The sequence below is a fragment of the Anoplolepis gracilipes genome, chromosome 1 (genome assembly GCF_047496725.1).
Source record: "Anoplolepis gracilipes chromosome 1, ASM4749672v1, whole genome shotgun sequence".
NCBI classification, from domain to species: domain Eukaryota; kingdom Metazoa; phylum Arthropoda; class Insecta; order Hymenoptera; family Formicidae; genus Anoplolepis; species Anoplolepis gracilipes.
In genome coordinates this window covers 6,916,781-6,933,917 of record NC_132970.1, presented here as the reverse complement: position 1 = coordinate 6,933,917, position 17,137 = coordinate 6,916,781, and the positions used below count along the sequence as shown (strand labels likewise).

At 29.2% G+C, this 17,137-nt stretch overlaps 1 protein-coding gene across 13 annotated transcripts in view; it reads left to right on the top strand.

The window, feature by feature from the left end:
* The window catches only part of Nmdar2 (glutamate ionotropic receptor NMDA type subunit 2), a 203,625-nt gene that overhangs the window by 143,590 nt on the left and 42,898 nt on the right, over positions 1 to 17,137 (top strand). For all 13 annotated transcript variants that reach the window (XM_072900943.1, XM_072900991.1, XM_072900952.1 and 10 more), the window contains 4 exons: positions 2,499 to 2,677; positions 3,001 to 3,415; positions 5,576 to 5,759; positions 6,898 to 7,036. In XM_072900943.1, the coding sequence (XP_072757044.1) occupies positions 2,499 to 2,677; positions 3,001 to 3,415; positions 5,576 to 5,759; positions 6,898 to 7,036 (917 nt within the window). The remainder of the gene's footprint in view (positions 1 to 2,498; positions 2,678 to 3,000; positions 3,416 to 5,575; positions 5,760 to 6,897; positions 7,037 to 17,137) is intronic.

Below are 17,137 nucleotides of genomic sequence, written 5' to 3'. Positions count from 1 at the left end.
TATATATTGTATAATTATTTCCAAAAGAAAAGCGATAACATATATTTGATAATATATTTGATTATTTACGCTTTTTATGTTCCAAAAGCAAAATAATCGCAAATTACAATTTTTGTTAACAATATTGTATATGTTATAGCTAATTATTTTTAGTGCTATTTTATTTGGGCATCAAAGTAGCGAACATTATTTCATTATTATATTAGCTATGACTTTGTTGATGATAATGTATGCAAATATATACAGTTCTGATTATGCTGAAATAATACTGGTCAGTAATCATATTACAAATCAAATTAGTTAACTGCGTATTTTCATGGCATTGATGTCAAAGATCAACGAGTAAATTCTCAGTACGTATATTTTATGTACTTTTAATAATTATTTATTTTTATTTGGCACTTTAATTAATTAAGAAAAATTTCATTGGGGAATGTAAAAGATGATATAAGTTAATCATGCATTAAATTGAATTAATTAGATCAACGTTTTAGTAGTAGCAACAATTATTTCGATAAATTATCAATTATATATAGTTTGAATATTATTAAGTATAATACAATAATAGCAAGAAATTTAGCGCGCAGAATGTTACAACATATTTAAATCATATCTTATCTTTATTTTGTTCTTGAAGTAACTCTTGTATATACAAACTATTTAAAAATTATGTAAAAGTAGTAATATATAGAGAAGAAGATTGCACAAGTATGTAAATACAGGACATCAGAAGTGAAATGTGATCATATGTGACTGCAAACCACAAAGAAACATTGTGTTTATAACATGTGTTTTAAACACGTTTATTCGCGGGTATAATAAAAATTTGTGTATTTTTTTACTTGAAATATTTATAATTATTCCTAAAAGTTGATAATCTTCTATGAGTAGGTACTAATTAACTTAATATAAAATAATATAAAATAATATAAAAACAGCGCGTTTTCTTTAAATATATACAAACATTTTAAAAATTTAAATTGTATACTTATAAAAATTATGTGTTTAAATTACAATTTCTATGTGAAACGTTTTAAAATTCGAGATTTATTGGGTGAAAACCATATCGGTCATCGGACGAGATCAATCAACTTTTCCACAGATCGATCTTCTCTAGAGTACTTGATAGAATGTAGAAGAGAGTGTTCGTATTTCATGAAATAACATTACCATCATATGACTGTTTTCCGGACCAGGGAACGTTTTCAGTTGTGAGTAAATGCGGATATTAAATGTAACGATTGCGAGATTTGAATTACATATGCGACTCGCATAAGCAAAACAATTTTGGATCACTGCTAGCGAATAAGCTTATTGTTAAAATTTTACTGACATTTCGTTAATTACAAAATTTTAATTCGCTTCTATTTTATGAAAATCGAATACAAGACTAGTTTGGTTCTGCAAACAGTTTTGATGAATTTTGAGTTTAATAAAACATCTCTATTTTGTTTTGTATACTTTTAACAATTATAACAATTAGGGCAGAAGTTTTGAGTACAGTTGATCTAAATAACGCAATTTTATAATAAAAATAACCACACATACGTGATATATAACATCGCATAATCAATTTTGACATACTTTTTTTTTAATAAACGGAATCTATTCTTACGAAAAAATCGAAATAGCATTAATTTACGAGTGTTAATTTATGGGAAAATAAAAACTTATTAAAGAATACAGAATATAATGGAAAGCGTTATTGTTTACCTAAATTAGAGTAGAGAGAGTTTCTTTTACAGAATTTTAATTCAATTTTGCGACTTCTATGGTCTCTATTTAAATTTTATTAATAGGCAAGGCGTATTTATCATGGATGTATAAAATCCCGTTAAACTAAAACTTATGTTATTTTGCGTCGAGAAACAATTGAGCAGCATGAAAACGAGGTCAGTTGGTCAAACAACTCGCTGTATGAAGCAAGTCGAACTGCATTCATAGCCCAAGGAACGCTTTTCAACGTGGTTTTATTTTTCATTTTTCGGAAAATAGGCATAACAAAAACGCGGAAATGAATTTAATAGAAAAAAATAACGCGATTGCAGTTGACGCTGATTGACGTCGACGAGAAAAAGTTAAAACTGTATCTACACTTTAATTCCGCGGCTAAACGATAATGCATTTGGGCATGAAGATGTGCTTCATGATTTTAATGAAATAAATCTCTGTGCAATTTATCCAATTAGTATAATTTTTAAAGCATAATAATGTCTGTCATTTATCGAAACTTAGTTAAATGGTAATTAAAAATGTTGAAACATAATGAAGATTGAAAGGAAACATATTAAGCTGTACATTTCTATTAACCTGCATTATTTCTTTATTTATAGTCTTTCAAAATTGAAAATTATTAATGCATAATTGCGTGAAGCAGTATTATTCGGAGATTCTATTAATTAATATTAAATTAATATAAATATTTTTAAAATGTAGAACAATAAATATTTTTTGTATTAAAATTATTACTAATTATAATGGAATAATTTATGTTACAGCTATTTTAGACTCGCTCTGCAAAGAATTTCTCTCGGTGAACGTATCGGCCATCTTATATCTTATGAATTACGAGCAATACGGACGTAGTACGGCCAGTGCTCAATACTTTCTCCAATTGGCCGGTTACTTAGGAATCCCTGTGATCGCATGGAACGCCGATAACTCTGGTCTCGAGAGGGTGAGTATAACAACTGTAATAAGAAGTAAAAGAATTTGTACGGACTTACGTTTCTATCGAACATTCAAACAATTATTTGTACTCGCGGGCAAAATTTTTATAACGTTAAAGAATCTCTCAAGTTATATTAAAATATATGAGATCAAACGGATGAAACGCAGTAATAATAATAAATTGCAATAATACGAATTTTTGCTATTTACTTTTGAAAGTATTTTTCGTAATATAAAACCGAAATTAAATTCGAACGTGGAAATGTACATCCGCGCGTGTTTTGTCGACATTTGCAAAACATGACGGAAAATTTGTCACACGGTTCACAGCGGGCATCGCAGAGTAGTTTACAGCTGCAACTGGCACCATCACTAGAACATCAGACCGCGGCGATGCTGAGTATCCTGGAGAGATACAAGTGGCATCAGTTTAGCGTCGTCACGTCGCAAATAGCTGGTCACGATGACTTCATACAGGCGGTCAGGGAGAGAATCTCTGACATGCAGGACACATTCAAGTTTACCATATTGAGCGCCATTCTGGTCACTAGCCCACACGATCTCCAGGAGCTCGTAAACAGCGAGTCCCGAGTGATGCTTCTATATTCAACTAGAGAAGAAGCGATGCATATTCTGACTGCTGCCAGGGAGTTAAAAATTACCGGCGAGAACTACGTGTGGGTTGTCACGCAGAGTGTTATCGAAAACCTGCAAACCTCCAGTCAGTTTCCTGTTGGAATGTTGGGTAAGTAAAATTGTTTGTATTCGTGTATTTGCGGTTAGGTCCGGATCCAGAAAATACAAACTCAAAATATTATTCCTAGTGCACGGATCTCTGGCTTTACTAAATTAGCATAAACTACCGCACATCTCGCATATATACTTTTAGTGAAAATTATAAATTATATATTTAATTAATTTTAATTAAATTTATAATTTATAATTTTTACTAAAAGTTGCTACAAAAAGTATTTTCATATTTTAAAAGTTATGCGTTTAAATAAATAAATAAAAAATAACTTAAAATATATTTAACTCAGAAAAAGAATTAGAAAAAGTTAAATATATTTATTTAATCTATGATAAATATATATTCTATATTTATTTAATTAGAAAAAAGTTAGATATATTTATTTTTGTATTAAAAATAAGTATAAAATACTTCCGTTATTTAAAATAGAACATTATACATAAAATGAGAGCAAGATTGAAGTAATTTTGCGAATTATTGATGTAGAATTCGTTTATAAAGAATATATATATATATATATATATATATATATATATATATATATATATATATATTATCTCATATCTCTCGTTTGAATGCACACGGGAATTATGGTGAAGCCAAGAGTGTATTTACACATCCGTTACACATGTGTTAACATTCAGAATACGTCTTTTATCGGGAAGAATGCACGGGCTCTCGAGTGGATAGACAGAAGAATTATTCACACCGTGACCAGAATCACAGAGACGGAAAATTGATTCCTTTTTCGAGATTCTCCCGAGAATATCCTTGAGGGAAAAATAAATTCATCGAATTCCATTCCCTTGTGAGTCACGTGAAATAACATAACTCGGGTTGAATTTCTCACATCTGAATTTTCGCGAACTAAAACTGGCGCGTAAACTCGCGCTGTTTATAAAACGCAAATACCTTAAACGCAATCGTTGTGCGAATCGAGCAAAGCAAATGTTGTCTAAGTTCAATACTACATATTTTGTAATATCGCTGAAGTCCAATTTAACTAACCTTTGGAGCCATGTTTGTTTCATTATTAATACAGAAAAATAAATTTTGAATATTTTATAAAAAGTTTGTTGTATATAAATTGTTTGTATAGTTTTGTGAAATTATGAAAAGAGTCACTTTGAAAAATAAAAAGTGTCGCTTGTGAAATTTTAAATATTTTCACACAAATACTCCCGCTGAGTATTTAATCAATGTGTGAACGTCATATCCATCTATACAACGCAAATTTTGTTGGCTTGGATCTCTATTCGATTTTGTCAAACACAAAAAGTGAAGATGCTTTGGCGATTTTTGTATAAATCGCCGACGTTTCTGGAGCTTCAATATATCGATTTATTCGTATTTTTCGTATCTCAACATTTTCGATATTTATGGAAATGCAGCTGACACGTCGTGTCGCACAAAAATCTGGTCGAATGAAGCGTCTTGCGACGTGTAAATTTTCCGTGAAAATTCTTTTCAAAAAGGAATATACACTACATATGTATTGCGAAGCAAAACGAACATTTCTTAGAAATAACTTTGTGAAATAAAATTGACAGCGGAATGTATGCGTTCTATAGGAAAATTTATAAAATTGAAGAAAAAAATTTTTATTATTTTATATATTTTTTTATAGAATTCACTTTTTACTTATTTCCTATATTTAAATTACGTGAATATCTAATATTTTAACGTTTAGAATTAAAAACTTATAAAATTTCAAAGTATGTAGAATTTTTGTTTTAGGGAAATGATAAAATTATATTTTATTGATATAGAATATATTTTTCTAGAGCAATTTTTTTGTACAAACAAAATCATGGATTTATTCAGAAATAAATGAACAAAATCAAAGCGCAAGCTAAAACTCAGCTATTCAAGAATTCAATGTCTATAAACGTCCGCAAGCTTAAGTAAAATTGCAAGTATCAAAGGGGACGAGCAATAATCCCTGTATTGAAAAATAAAATCCGTGTCTCGTGAATTATTTACAAGTTCCTTTTTAGTCTCTGTCGTTCATTTCTATCCGATTATTATCGGCAGACAATAGTGAAAAATACAGAAAATCTCCGATATGAGATTGAATCAGTCATATAAGCCAATATAAATCTCGAGTAATAAAATCAGCTTAACGAGCTTGCTCGATACTTTTTTTTCTTGCAGGTGTGCACTTTGATACGAGTAGCGAGAGCTTGGTAAGCGAAATCACGACGGCAATCAAGGTCTATGCTTATGGTGTCGAAGATTTTGTCAATGATCCGAGAAATACGAATCGCAGCCTGAACACTCAATTGAGCTGCGAAGGTGCTGGTGAAGCACGCTGGAGCACCGGGGATTTATTTTTCAAGTAAATTTTAACAGAATTTTCTAAAATGCTGATAGATTTATTCGCCGAGCATTCAAGCAAAGTTTTCTGAATTGTAGTAGAATTTTTCTTTGAGCAATCACAATTTTTTCTCCATTTAGCAGATTTACAGAATTTAGTGAATTGGAAGAATTATATTCTTCGAATTATATACATATATAAGTATGTCTGTGTATAGGTCTGGCTATAACTAGACTAATTTTTTTTTAAATTACCTGTGCCCTTCAGAACAAATATAAAGTGTTAATCTAGGTGTCTACCTCACCTCTACCGTGTCAACGTGAAATTCCTATTCAAATTGAACAAATCTGCTACGGAAACGCATAATTTGTTGAGGGAAATTTACGAACATGATTGGCTATCTCGTACACAAATTTTTGAGTGGTTCAAAAAATTTAAAGATGGAAGGGAAGACATCGGAGATGACTCGCGCCCTGGGCGTCATCGAATATCGAAAACTGACGATACTATCTGTTTCACTGTTTCTTTATCGATGTTTATTGTTTCAGCAATTGCTCAAGCAACGACCTTTCCGCACGATTTCACCAACTTTTTCAATATTATCGTCAATTTTTTAGGATGCCCGTCCCTTGTGTATAAAATAAATAATTATCTTTGTAAACATCCTTCAACAAATTGTGCGTTTTCGTAGCAAATTTTCTCAATTTGACTAGGAATTTCTCGTTGATACATTGCTTGACTTTAACATTCAACATAATTACGATAGATATACGGTTGGCTTCAAATGAAGATTGCTAACGAACTGTTCAATTAACCTGGTTGATTTTTATTTAGGAGGAAGGAGAAACCTAGATTAACCTCTTGTTATTATTCTGAAGACCTCAGGTAAAAAAATCAGTCCGGTTATATACACATAATTTTTTACAATATATTACAACATTACGATACATATTATTTCTCACTAAATATTATAAGAGTTATATAATAATAACGTTTCTATTATATAAATGTCAAAATTTTATATATTAATACTCATGTTTTCATACAAACTTTATTTTTGTGTCTTACAAAAATTTTCATAAAATACTTGCAGTTTTTACGTTACATGTAACGTATTATAATATATTTTTAACACGTTCTATTATTTCGCTCTCTCTAGGTATTTGAAAAATGTTTCCGTCGAAGGTGATCAAGGAAAGCCAAATGTGGAGTTTACTCAAGATGGTGTATTAAAGGCGGCGGAGTTGAAAATTATGAACCTTCGGCCAGGAGTTAGCAAGCAACTTGTCTGGGAAGAGGTAAACCCAAATCATTTTGCATGCACTTTACCTTTCAAAACTTTACCTTTTGAAAGTTATTGCTAGTTACGCCAAAGGGTACATAAACACAGCTTTAAGCGTTTACAAATAACTACATAAAGACGCATGACTAATTAAAGCGAACCAGGATTAGAATTTCAGTGTCAGTACTCAATGCCGAATACTAAATTTGCTTTAGTTAGATATTTACATGTGTTTGCATAAAATTTGCAACAAATAGAAAGAATTTTAATGGTAAAAGTTTTTATTATAATCTTATTAAAACCATGCAATGTAAGAAAACATAAATAGCAGTTATGCAAAAATAGAAATTTATTTCCTTTATGACTAACATATAATTGTTACACGAACTTACCAAAATTTTTATGCAAAAAATTAAAAAACAGCAAATTGTATTGATATATTAAAATATTAATTATCTCGACAACCTAACGAAATATTTCCGAAAATTTTGTCACAGTAAGATGATATCTTATTTTTTTACAAGGAATATGATAATATTGATTTGTATTGTGTGTAATGTATAGAATATTTTATTAGTTCAATATAAAATAGTAGCACGCAATAATATTATTAGACTTAACAAAATTCGTTAAATCTAAATTTTTAGAAAAGAAAGTTCTTATAAAAATACGCAATGGGCTAGAAGATTTTTTTATCGTCGCGCATGAAATGGTTTCGTGCCGAAGAGGCGTTATCGACCAAAAGAGCAGAATTTATCGCCCTCGATGCCAAAAAGGCTCAAAGGGAACGCGCTATATATAACACCGCGATCGTCTCTTTCGTTACGTCGGATTTACGGCGCTGATTGTACCGCAGAATTTCAGTAAACTTTAGCTCTTCTTTTTCCGACGATATCCCCCTTGAGAACGCATTTATAAGTGAATGAGAGTTGCAAACGAAATGCTCATTTATTAATCAGTAGAACAGAACATATCTTACTCCGCACTCTTTAGCGTTTTCATAATGCGATACAGGATCATCCGTTATAATAAATTAATGCAATACCAACGGCTTCTTGGGCTTTAGTTGGTCGGATTTTCATTGCAAGCGAAAGCACGTTCTGCGATGCTAATGCTTTCTAGAAATTGTCAGGCTTGGTCTAACGACTCATAATCGTGTTATGAATTGCCGTGCGAGATATTTGAAGATGCCCTAGCTTCTATTGCCAGCGGAAACGGTAGTAACACAATTGTCACGTACGCAATAGTCGAGAGAATATTACGTGGTGCTTCGGATGTACGAATGATATTACTATGGTATCCTTTAACGCAAACTACGGAAATTTCCAACAAGGAAAATATAATCTTTGGAAAATTCTTTTTAAGGACCTCGTCATATGAGTTTTGCATAATGTTATGCACTAGAAAATCCGTATATAGTTTTCAAATAATTTTCAGTTTTTGAATACATGAAGTTATGAAATTATAAAATGCACTTAGTAAATGTATATTTCTGAAGAGATATTTTTTATTTGTAGAATTCTATTCTTTATTCTGAGATTTGTGGTAAAATGTATAATAGTGTATTATATTTTCATATACTTAGCGTTAGACAAATAATTATACAAATAAATTATATCCTTTGCGCGACAGAGCTGCTACGTCGCTTTACAAGCTAAATGAATATAAACTGATGAATACATTTGTGAAAGCAAGAATAGTGTAGAATACAATTCCACAATCAGATATGCACATGCACTGTACAAATTAGTTGAAGGAATTATTATTTATTTTTTATAATTACTATTGTTATATCTTTTCATTAATAATAATTTCACAAAACTTTTAACTTTATTATTATTCAATTTATTGCTGCTTTAATTGATTGACTCATTACAAACATTAAATTATAGAGAATATATAAAAAAAATATAATAACAGGATGTTCACTTTTGAAAAACCAGGAATTCTGGATTTAGGGAATTTTTGCGAAAATTCTTTTTTTGAATAATTTTGTATAATTATGCGTATTGTAAATAATTCGCCGCGTGTATGAAATTGAAATTCTTACTTTGTAAAAACTCATTAATTCTTGAGAGTTCTAGTTTTATTTGTAATAGGTTCTAGAATTTTTTATTAAACAAACATTTTTGGCTATTTAACAAAAAAAAAATAACTTGGGACAAATTTTGATATGTCAAATTCATGCTGCATCTTACTTTATTCGCTGATGATTTTTTTATTTTATTCGCTGATGCATTTTTTATCAGATTTTAAGCGCTCGAAAATTCTACAATAGTTCTACAAAAAGTTAACTCTACAATAATTCTACAACGATTCTACAAAAATTCTATGCGTAAAAATTATTAGAGTATTAATTAAATAACTTAAATCGTTCGAGATGCCGAACATATAAACGCCGAAGTGAGGTGCTCGTATCTCCACTCATCTATATAAATTAATTATGCATATGTATAGAAAGCTTCATTAATGCCTTTGTAAATTAATTTATACACATATCCCTGCGTCGTCGTTTTCATTAATTTTGAGTAAATATCGCGTACATCGGAAATTGATCGAGGTTTCCACACTCAACCGGCGTTTCGCGATCTTCGAAATCATTCGATCCTGCAACTTTGTCGTTTCACCCTCATGTTCTTATTTCTTATATGCTGTTGCTTTTGTACATATTTCGGCGGTTATTTGTTTGACTGATGAACGTCGTGAGTTTTGTAATATTTCGAGGAATATCAATACGGATCAAGAGAGGAATCTAACAATCACAATTTATTGTTAGTCGGAAACGGTGATTCGAATTGAGAGAGGGGGAAAAAGTGAACAGTCGCGCAAACGAATGTCGAAAGTGTCGAATTGAAAAACGAACACATATCTAATTTATTACACATATCTAATAATCCACGAAAAAGTATATTAACATTGAATTATATATATATAAAAATATGTATCAAAATTGGGAGTGTCGTGCAAAATGTCACGCGAATATTTTGTGAGTGCTTTTGAAGATGTATGAACATAGGATTAGAAGGTGAACAGGCCCAGGATAGCATTGGGTTTTATGAGAACAATCAGATAATTTATTACGTATGAGGTGATTTGTTATTACGTATTATTTACAAAATAAATTTTTTTTGTAGTTATATTTATATGCAAAGTTTATTTCATGCAATTCTATTGGAGTTTGTGTGAAACTGGCATTTTACTTCGTCGAAACTCATTAATTGAGTTGAGAGTTTTGGCTTTATTTTTAATAATTTCTAGATTTTTTAGATTAAATAAATAGTACCGGCCATTAAAAGAATGGCCCAGGAAAAAATCGAGACAAACTGAACTGCCAGGTTCACATTGCATTTAACTTTAACGATTTTTTAGCATTCTTGTCAGATTTTAAGCGCTTAAGAGTATTGCAATAGTTTTACAAAAAGTTTTATGTAAAAATTATTAGAATATTATATTAAATAATTGTACAAATTATTTAATGAAATTTTATATTATACCGACATCTTGATCTAATTTGTTTAATAAATATGTTAATAATTTTTGCGCATACCTAGAACTAAGAAAAAAATGTAAATGTAAAACGACACAAAAAAGTAACACGAAATCTCATTGAAAGTCGACAGAACAATCGAAATATAATCAGCTTCTCATTTCAGTACTTGTACGTTTGGCGTCTCGGCCATCTAATTTGTTTAATAAATATTCTGATAATTTTTACGCATAGAATCCTCTCTGGAAATTAAAAGTGATTATAAACTGACGCGTAATCTTAAAGTCCATAGAACTATCAAAATATGACTAGTGTCTTATCTTGATATTTTTTGACGTTTTGAGTGATATCTAATTTGTTTAATAAATATTTTAATAATTTTGATGTATAGAACTTGATTGCAGAATAATACGAAATCTCATTAATCGGTAGAACTATAGAAATTATCAGCATTTAACTTGGCAATTTGTTTAATATTCTAATAATTTTTACGCATAGAACTTTTTTATAAAATTCTTAAGCGCTTAAAATCTGACAAAAAATGCTTAAAAATTTATTAGCAGATAAAGTGAAACGCAGCGTGAACATGACGTCTCAGTTTGTTCTAAATAATTTTTTTTATTTAATGGCTAGAACTATTTGTTTAATTTATGAATAACTCTCAAGAATTAGTGAGTTTCCACGAAGAGCACCAGTTTCACACACATCAGTCAAACAATATATATATTTTTTTTATATATTCAATGTCTTAACATGATATTGAATATGAAGTACATATTTTTTGCAGTTTTTAATGATAAAGAAATGATGAAGAAAATTTTTATACACGTAAAAAATTTTATACAGATAAGAAATGCTTATCTTATGAAAGCGTTATTCAATTTTTTAGTACATTTACAAATCTTGTACTTGAAATTTAAGAGACTCTGTGTTTTTCCTTCGTATGAATGAAAAACATTACAAAACGCATATAATAAAAAAAAAATTATTTTAGTTATATTAAAAAGTTTTGAAACAATTTCTTTTACTTTGAATGTTTAACAAAATTACGTAGAAAATTAGAAAAAAAATTAGCAAACTTTGAGGGAATTTTTTTACAAGATTTGAGTAGACATCTTGATGTATCTCAGATTTTGTACACATTTTCTTGTCTATGTATATAAACTTTTCTGAACTCATTGTTAGTAATAACGTATCCATCAAAAATTTTTACTATTGTTTGTAAGTTTGAACTGCAGTATTAAGTTTCGCAAAATTGATGGGAATTTTGTTAGGAATACTGGCAAAGTTTAACTTTATCTTTCAACATTCTGTTTGCGACATAAATTCATCTTTGTTCGGCATACCAATTTATCCGAGAAATTCTTTCGTTACCTCATTAAAGTTTAAAACGCTCGCATCGTAAGAACAGCGACGTTTCGACACAGGCAAGAATTTATCATTTATCTGCTTGTAAGTCTGCCGTTTGGAGATTGAACTTAAGCTAAAATAAATCTTTTTTTTTTAACCTTCCTTATGTTTGATAAAACTCTTAGATATTTAGATTTTGCTTAAGCTATTTATAATGAGTACATTATGATCCGTGTCGACTTTTTAGCTTGTACTCTGATAAATATTGTTAATATTCCTACGTTCAATATCAACTTTGAGAAGTATTTTCTGCGTGTAATATTGTTGTACTATTTTATATCAACATGATTAGATTTAGAAATTCATAATTACGTTTAGTAAAAAAATGACAATTTAATATTGCATAAATACATGTACATACATATTGTATATTTCTACTTTGTTTAAGATATTTATAATTTATGTTTGTATTGTAAACTTGTAAAAGACAAATTATTCTTCAAAATTTTCTTTTTTTTAACTTTTGTTACATTCATAGGATTGTTAATTTTATGAAAATTAAAAACCTATTAAAAGTTAAGAATATAAACAATATTGTGCATATGCGTAGAATCTTTGACATTTCATGTTTTGTTGTTTATTAATCAATTCAACAATGGTACGGTAACTTCACGATAAAATTTAATAACTCAACAAGTTTTAATATGTCTCGACATCAATGTTTAAAAAAAAATTAAAAAACTTTTTCAATATAGATAAAGATATATTATTATGTCTATCGGTAGAGACTTTGACATTGTTTTATTCATTAATTAATTTAATAATATCGTTAAACATTAATTAATTTAATAATTTAATTAAGTTATTCCTTAGATTCACGGAAATAATTAATTTTGAACATATAAAATTTCTAATAATTTTTAACGTAGAAATATATAAAATTTGTAGTTTGATGTCAGAAATTTTAAATTAAAATTTTGAATTGAAGTAAGTTTAAGAATTTGTTACACACACACACACACACACACACACACACACACACACACACACACACACACATCTTTTTATAACTTTGTATAAGCATAAGAATTTATTGAAAAACAGAGTTGATTCTTTTATATAATTTTTTTTTATTTTAAAATAAAAACCAAAATGTGCAATAATTTAAAAAACTGTGACTTTAAAATTAAACAAATTTTTATTTAAAAAGTAAATATATATATACAATATATGTAAATATATGTACAATATACACATATAAGAGATAATTATTGTTACAATATTAATTTAAAAATTTTTTATTTTTTTTAAATAATAAATATTTTTAAAATCATATATATATATATATATATATATATATATATATATATATATTTGACACAGAATATAAATTTAAACGTCTTTTAAATAAAAAAGACGTGATTGCACTACTTCTGTTCAATCTAACATTTTTTGTACGCGACCCATTTATCAAAGTTTATTTTTGCAAAGCTATAATTAAAACGCTATTAATCTAGCACCTAGTTCGCGCTTGCGCGAACGCAACGAAAGCTACGCTAAAATTTCATTAACTATCCTACGATACGACCGGCGCAACGGGACGCGAAACTTTGTTATCCGACACTCGTGCGAACGCCTCGATTCTAACAATTTGCGCGCAGGTCACAATTTTAATTATTTCTTTAATTCGAAAGAAGACAATCGTCTCGACACTTTGTCGCTTTGACGAGTTTCTCACACCACGCTTGCCGACATCTCGTTTCTAATTATATCTTTCGTTCCTATCATGTCGACACAAATCATTGTCGGCAGACTTCTCATCGCGATCTCGCATTTCCATTTATTCCCTCGACAGTGACGTTCTTCCGTTTCGCTGCTAGAAATAATTAACCAGAGATATCGAAGGGGGAGAGGGTGAGCTTGGTATTTCCTGCGTAAGATCAAACTGACAAGTTCATAAGAGTGAACGGAAGCGTGATGCATGTATAGATATAGAGGAAAATGTTTTTAAATTAGAATATAATAAACTCAGAATTATTTCAATTTTATTTACTTAAAAAGAAATAGTCGTTAAAAGAAAGTAGACGGCGCCTTTTGCTTTTAAGAGAAAATAATAAATCTAAAAATGTTGGTAGTCTGTACTATGTAACGTATACATCTGCGTGGCATGAATAAAGCTATTGAGCGTGGACTCTTGCATATTACAAGTTTATTAGAAGCTCAAAGGCAACGAAACGTTTAGCCTCTTTATAGCGGCTTCATAATCAAGTTCAACTATCGTTTAACGTTCATTTAAAACTTATAATCGTAATTTATAAGTCTAAGTTGCCGTTGATGTTCTGAAAATACTATTGCATTTTATAATAATTTAATAATTTGTCTGTTCAATTACACAAACATAATGTTTGTGTAATTGAACATTATGTTTATATAAAGAAATATTAATATATAATTATTTATATTATAATGTTAATATTTATATTATAATTATACTAATTTTTTTCATTATATATAATAGCGCTTTTTTTCTTGCAAGAAAATTAAATCTTACGTCCGTTTATAATATTTTTTCATAAATCTCATCGATTACTTGTCGCATAAGATGCTTTCTATCAATAAACAGATTTGTCCAATTTGTAAATGCAGTCATTTGTAACTTGAGAAAAAATTGACTCTTCTTTCAATACGCACACATACGTTTCTTGTTATTTTTCTTGTGATTCTCATAGATAATGGATGTTTGATGTTCACAGTGATATAAATGATGCATCATTTTTGCGGCGTCCACGTGTTTTTCGCGGACTAATATTTCGCTACTAAATTGCCTTTTGCAAAATAAGCAGATTATCGGCTCACAGTCTGATCATGGTCCAGCATCGTCGAGTGGTATCACGCGTGAAATGCGTCGATCGACTAATCACGTTAGGTATATGTGCTAAATACCAATTTCCGATACAAGAATTGCTAAACTCGTGTCGGAATGCAGTTTAGTCGCGCTCTTCCTGTAATTCGCGCAATCGGGCAAAATTAGGTCGCCATTTAGGAAGCTGGGGCTAGAATTAATTAGTGTACACGCGTTTCTCATTCGTCGACAGGATAACGTGCGCGACTCTGACAATTAACTGTACACAACATGAATATACATACGTCGGACATTCGCCATTTAGTCGATGTTTGAAACATGCTCTTCTTGCTTACAGAGTGAGATAAATCACATTGCATATACACGAGAAAGGAATCGCTGTAAACATAGTCACTTTCATTGCCAGTCTTGAGCATAATTTGCTTTTGATATTTATATTTTACAAAATAATTTAATTAATTTTACATTTAAATTTATGTATACATATATACACATATATACATATTATAAACAATATATATATATATATATATATATATATATATTGTGTTTATAATATTAATAAGAAGATATTTTTGTGCATCTATAATAATTATAATAATTTATTATAATGGTTCTTCCAATTTCAGAAGCGTTTAATATTGATTTTCGTGTAATACATGGCAAATTCATAATAAAGTAGTATTAATTAATAACGTGAGTTAATTGAAGACGAGAGTTTAGTAATACTCGGCGAGATGTCGGAATGCAACGCGGATATAAGCAATTCACCTTGAACTCCATGTTCGATGAAACGGCAACTTTAATCAATTGCTGCTTCCTTCTCGCTCTTTCAAACAACATTGTTTTCAAATATTGGAGGATATAGGAGAAATGTTCTTGCAATCAATATATCTTTGTGCACTAGTTGTACAGATTAAAAACAATATATTTTGGCAAAATACTGGTTTTATTTTATTTATAAAAGTTAACAATCTATACAATATCATAAACATTTTTATTTTGCAATACTCTGTATATGCGTATAATAACATAAAGGGATACGGGCAATTTAATATTTATATTATCTAGCGGTCATTAAAAAACCGTGCTTTCTTTTCTATAAAGCAACTCAAAACAAACAAAATAGTTATTGATACTCATAATACCCTAAATTTCTCTCTCTCTCTCTCTCTCTCTCTCTCTCATTCAGAACCAAGTTATTTATAATAATGGCTTGCTTACATATAATGCCTAAATGATTTACACAACCAATTTATACGATAAAAGTTAGACACTGTGTAAATTGAATATTTGACAATATATATCAAATAAGACAGAATAAACCGACATAAGCTTGAATATCAAAATTTTAAATGGTTTGCCCAAAGGGATTGCAACGCTAGTAAAATGTTGATGATGAATTCTCGCCATCTGCGATAATTATTACCGTTTCATTTGTAACAGCATGTTATTTCGAAACGCTTCGATTTTTCACGTAAACAACGGTGAAATTCACGATTTAACCTGCCAATGTAGCATTTTATTTTTGGCATCGCAGTTATATCGATTTTTTTGTCCTATATTCTTTTAAATGAATCTTCAACAATCTGAAGGATTAGATCGCAAAACCCTTGATGTGAAAACAAAATAACAAGAATAGTGGAGAAAGAAAAATCAATTAAGGATAGCGAGAAGTCAACAATGACAAACAAGAATGATTTGCTGAAATTAGAAAACATTTGAACATTTTAATAGATTTTTTATTTATATAGAGTCAATCTTAGTAAGTATATATTAGTTAATTAATATCATATAACACAATATATTATGTATTACAACATGCTTCAACTATGTATATCATCAAGAATAATTACAATTAATATATAATAACATATAATAATAATTTTGCTATACTAATTAATTCTGTCGTTTTCTTATTAATATATGTACGAGTTACAATAAAGATAATTTTAGTAACAATTAAAAATATAATACACATGAAAAGTAAAATGCAACAAATTAATAATAAAAAGATTGATGAAATGCCTTATATAATATTTATATCGAGTAATTAAAAAATTACATCATTATCTTTTTTCCTAGCATTAGTTATTCAACAGGCAAACTGTGTAGAAAATGAAATGAATTGTAAAAGAAAAAAATGCGGGTACAAAGTATTAACAATATTAATTGTCAACAAGCATGCAATGACAAAGTCCATTTGCGATATGTTGCTTTTTCGTCAACAAGCACGTGGAGGTCGCATGTTTTTTTTTGTTGATGAGAAAATAACGAAAAAAAAATAAATTAATATTTTGCTTTTTATTATTTTTTGTTCTCTTTATTGTTTTTCTGAAAACATGTAGGTAGCTGATGAATAATATTCAAAATATGTGAACTTTTTTAGATATCTCTTTCTCTACAATATTATAAAA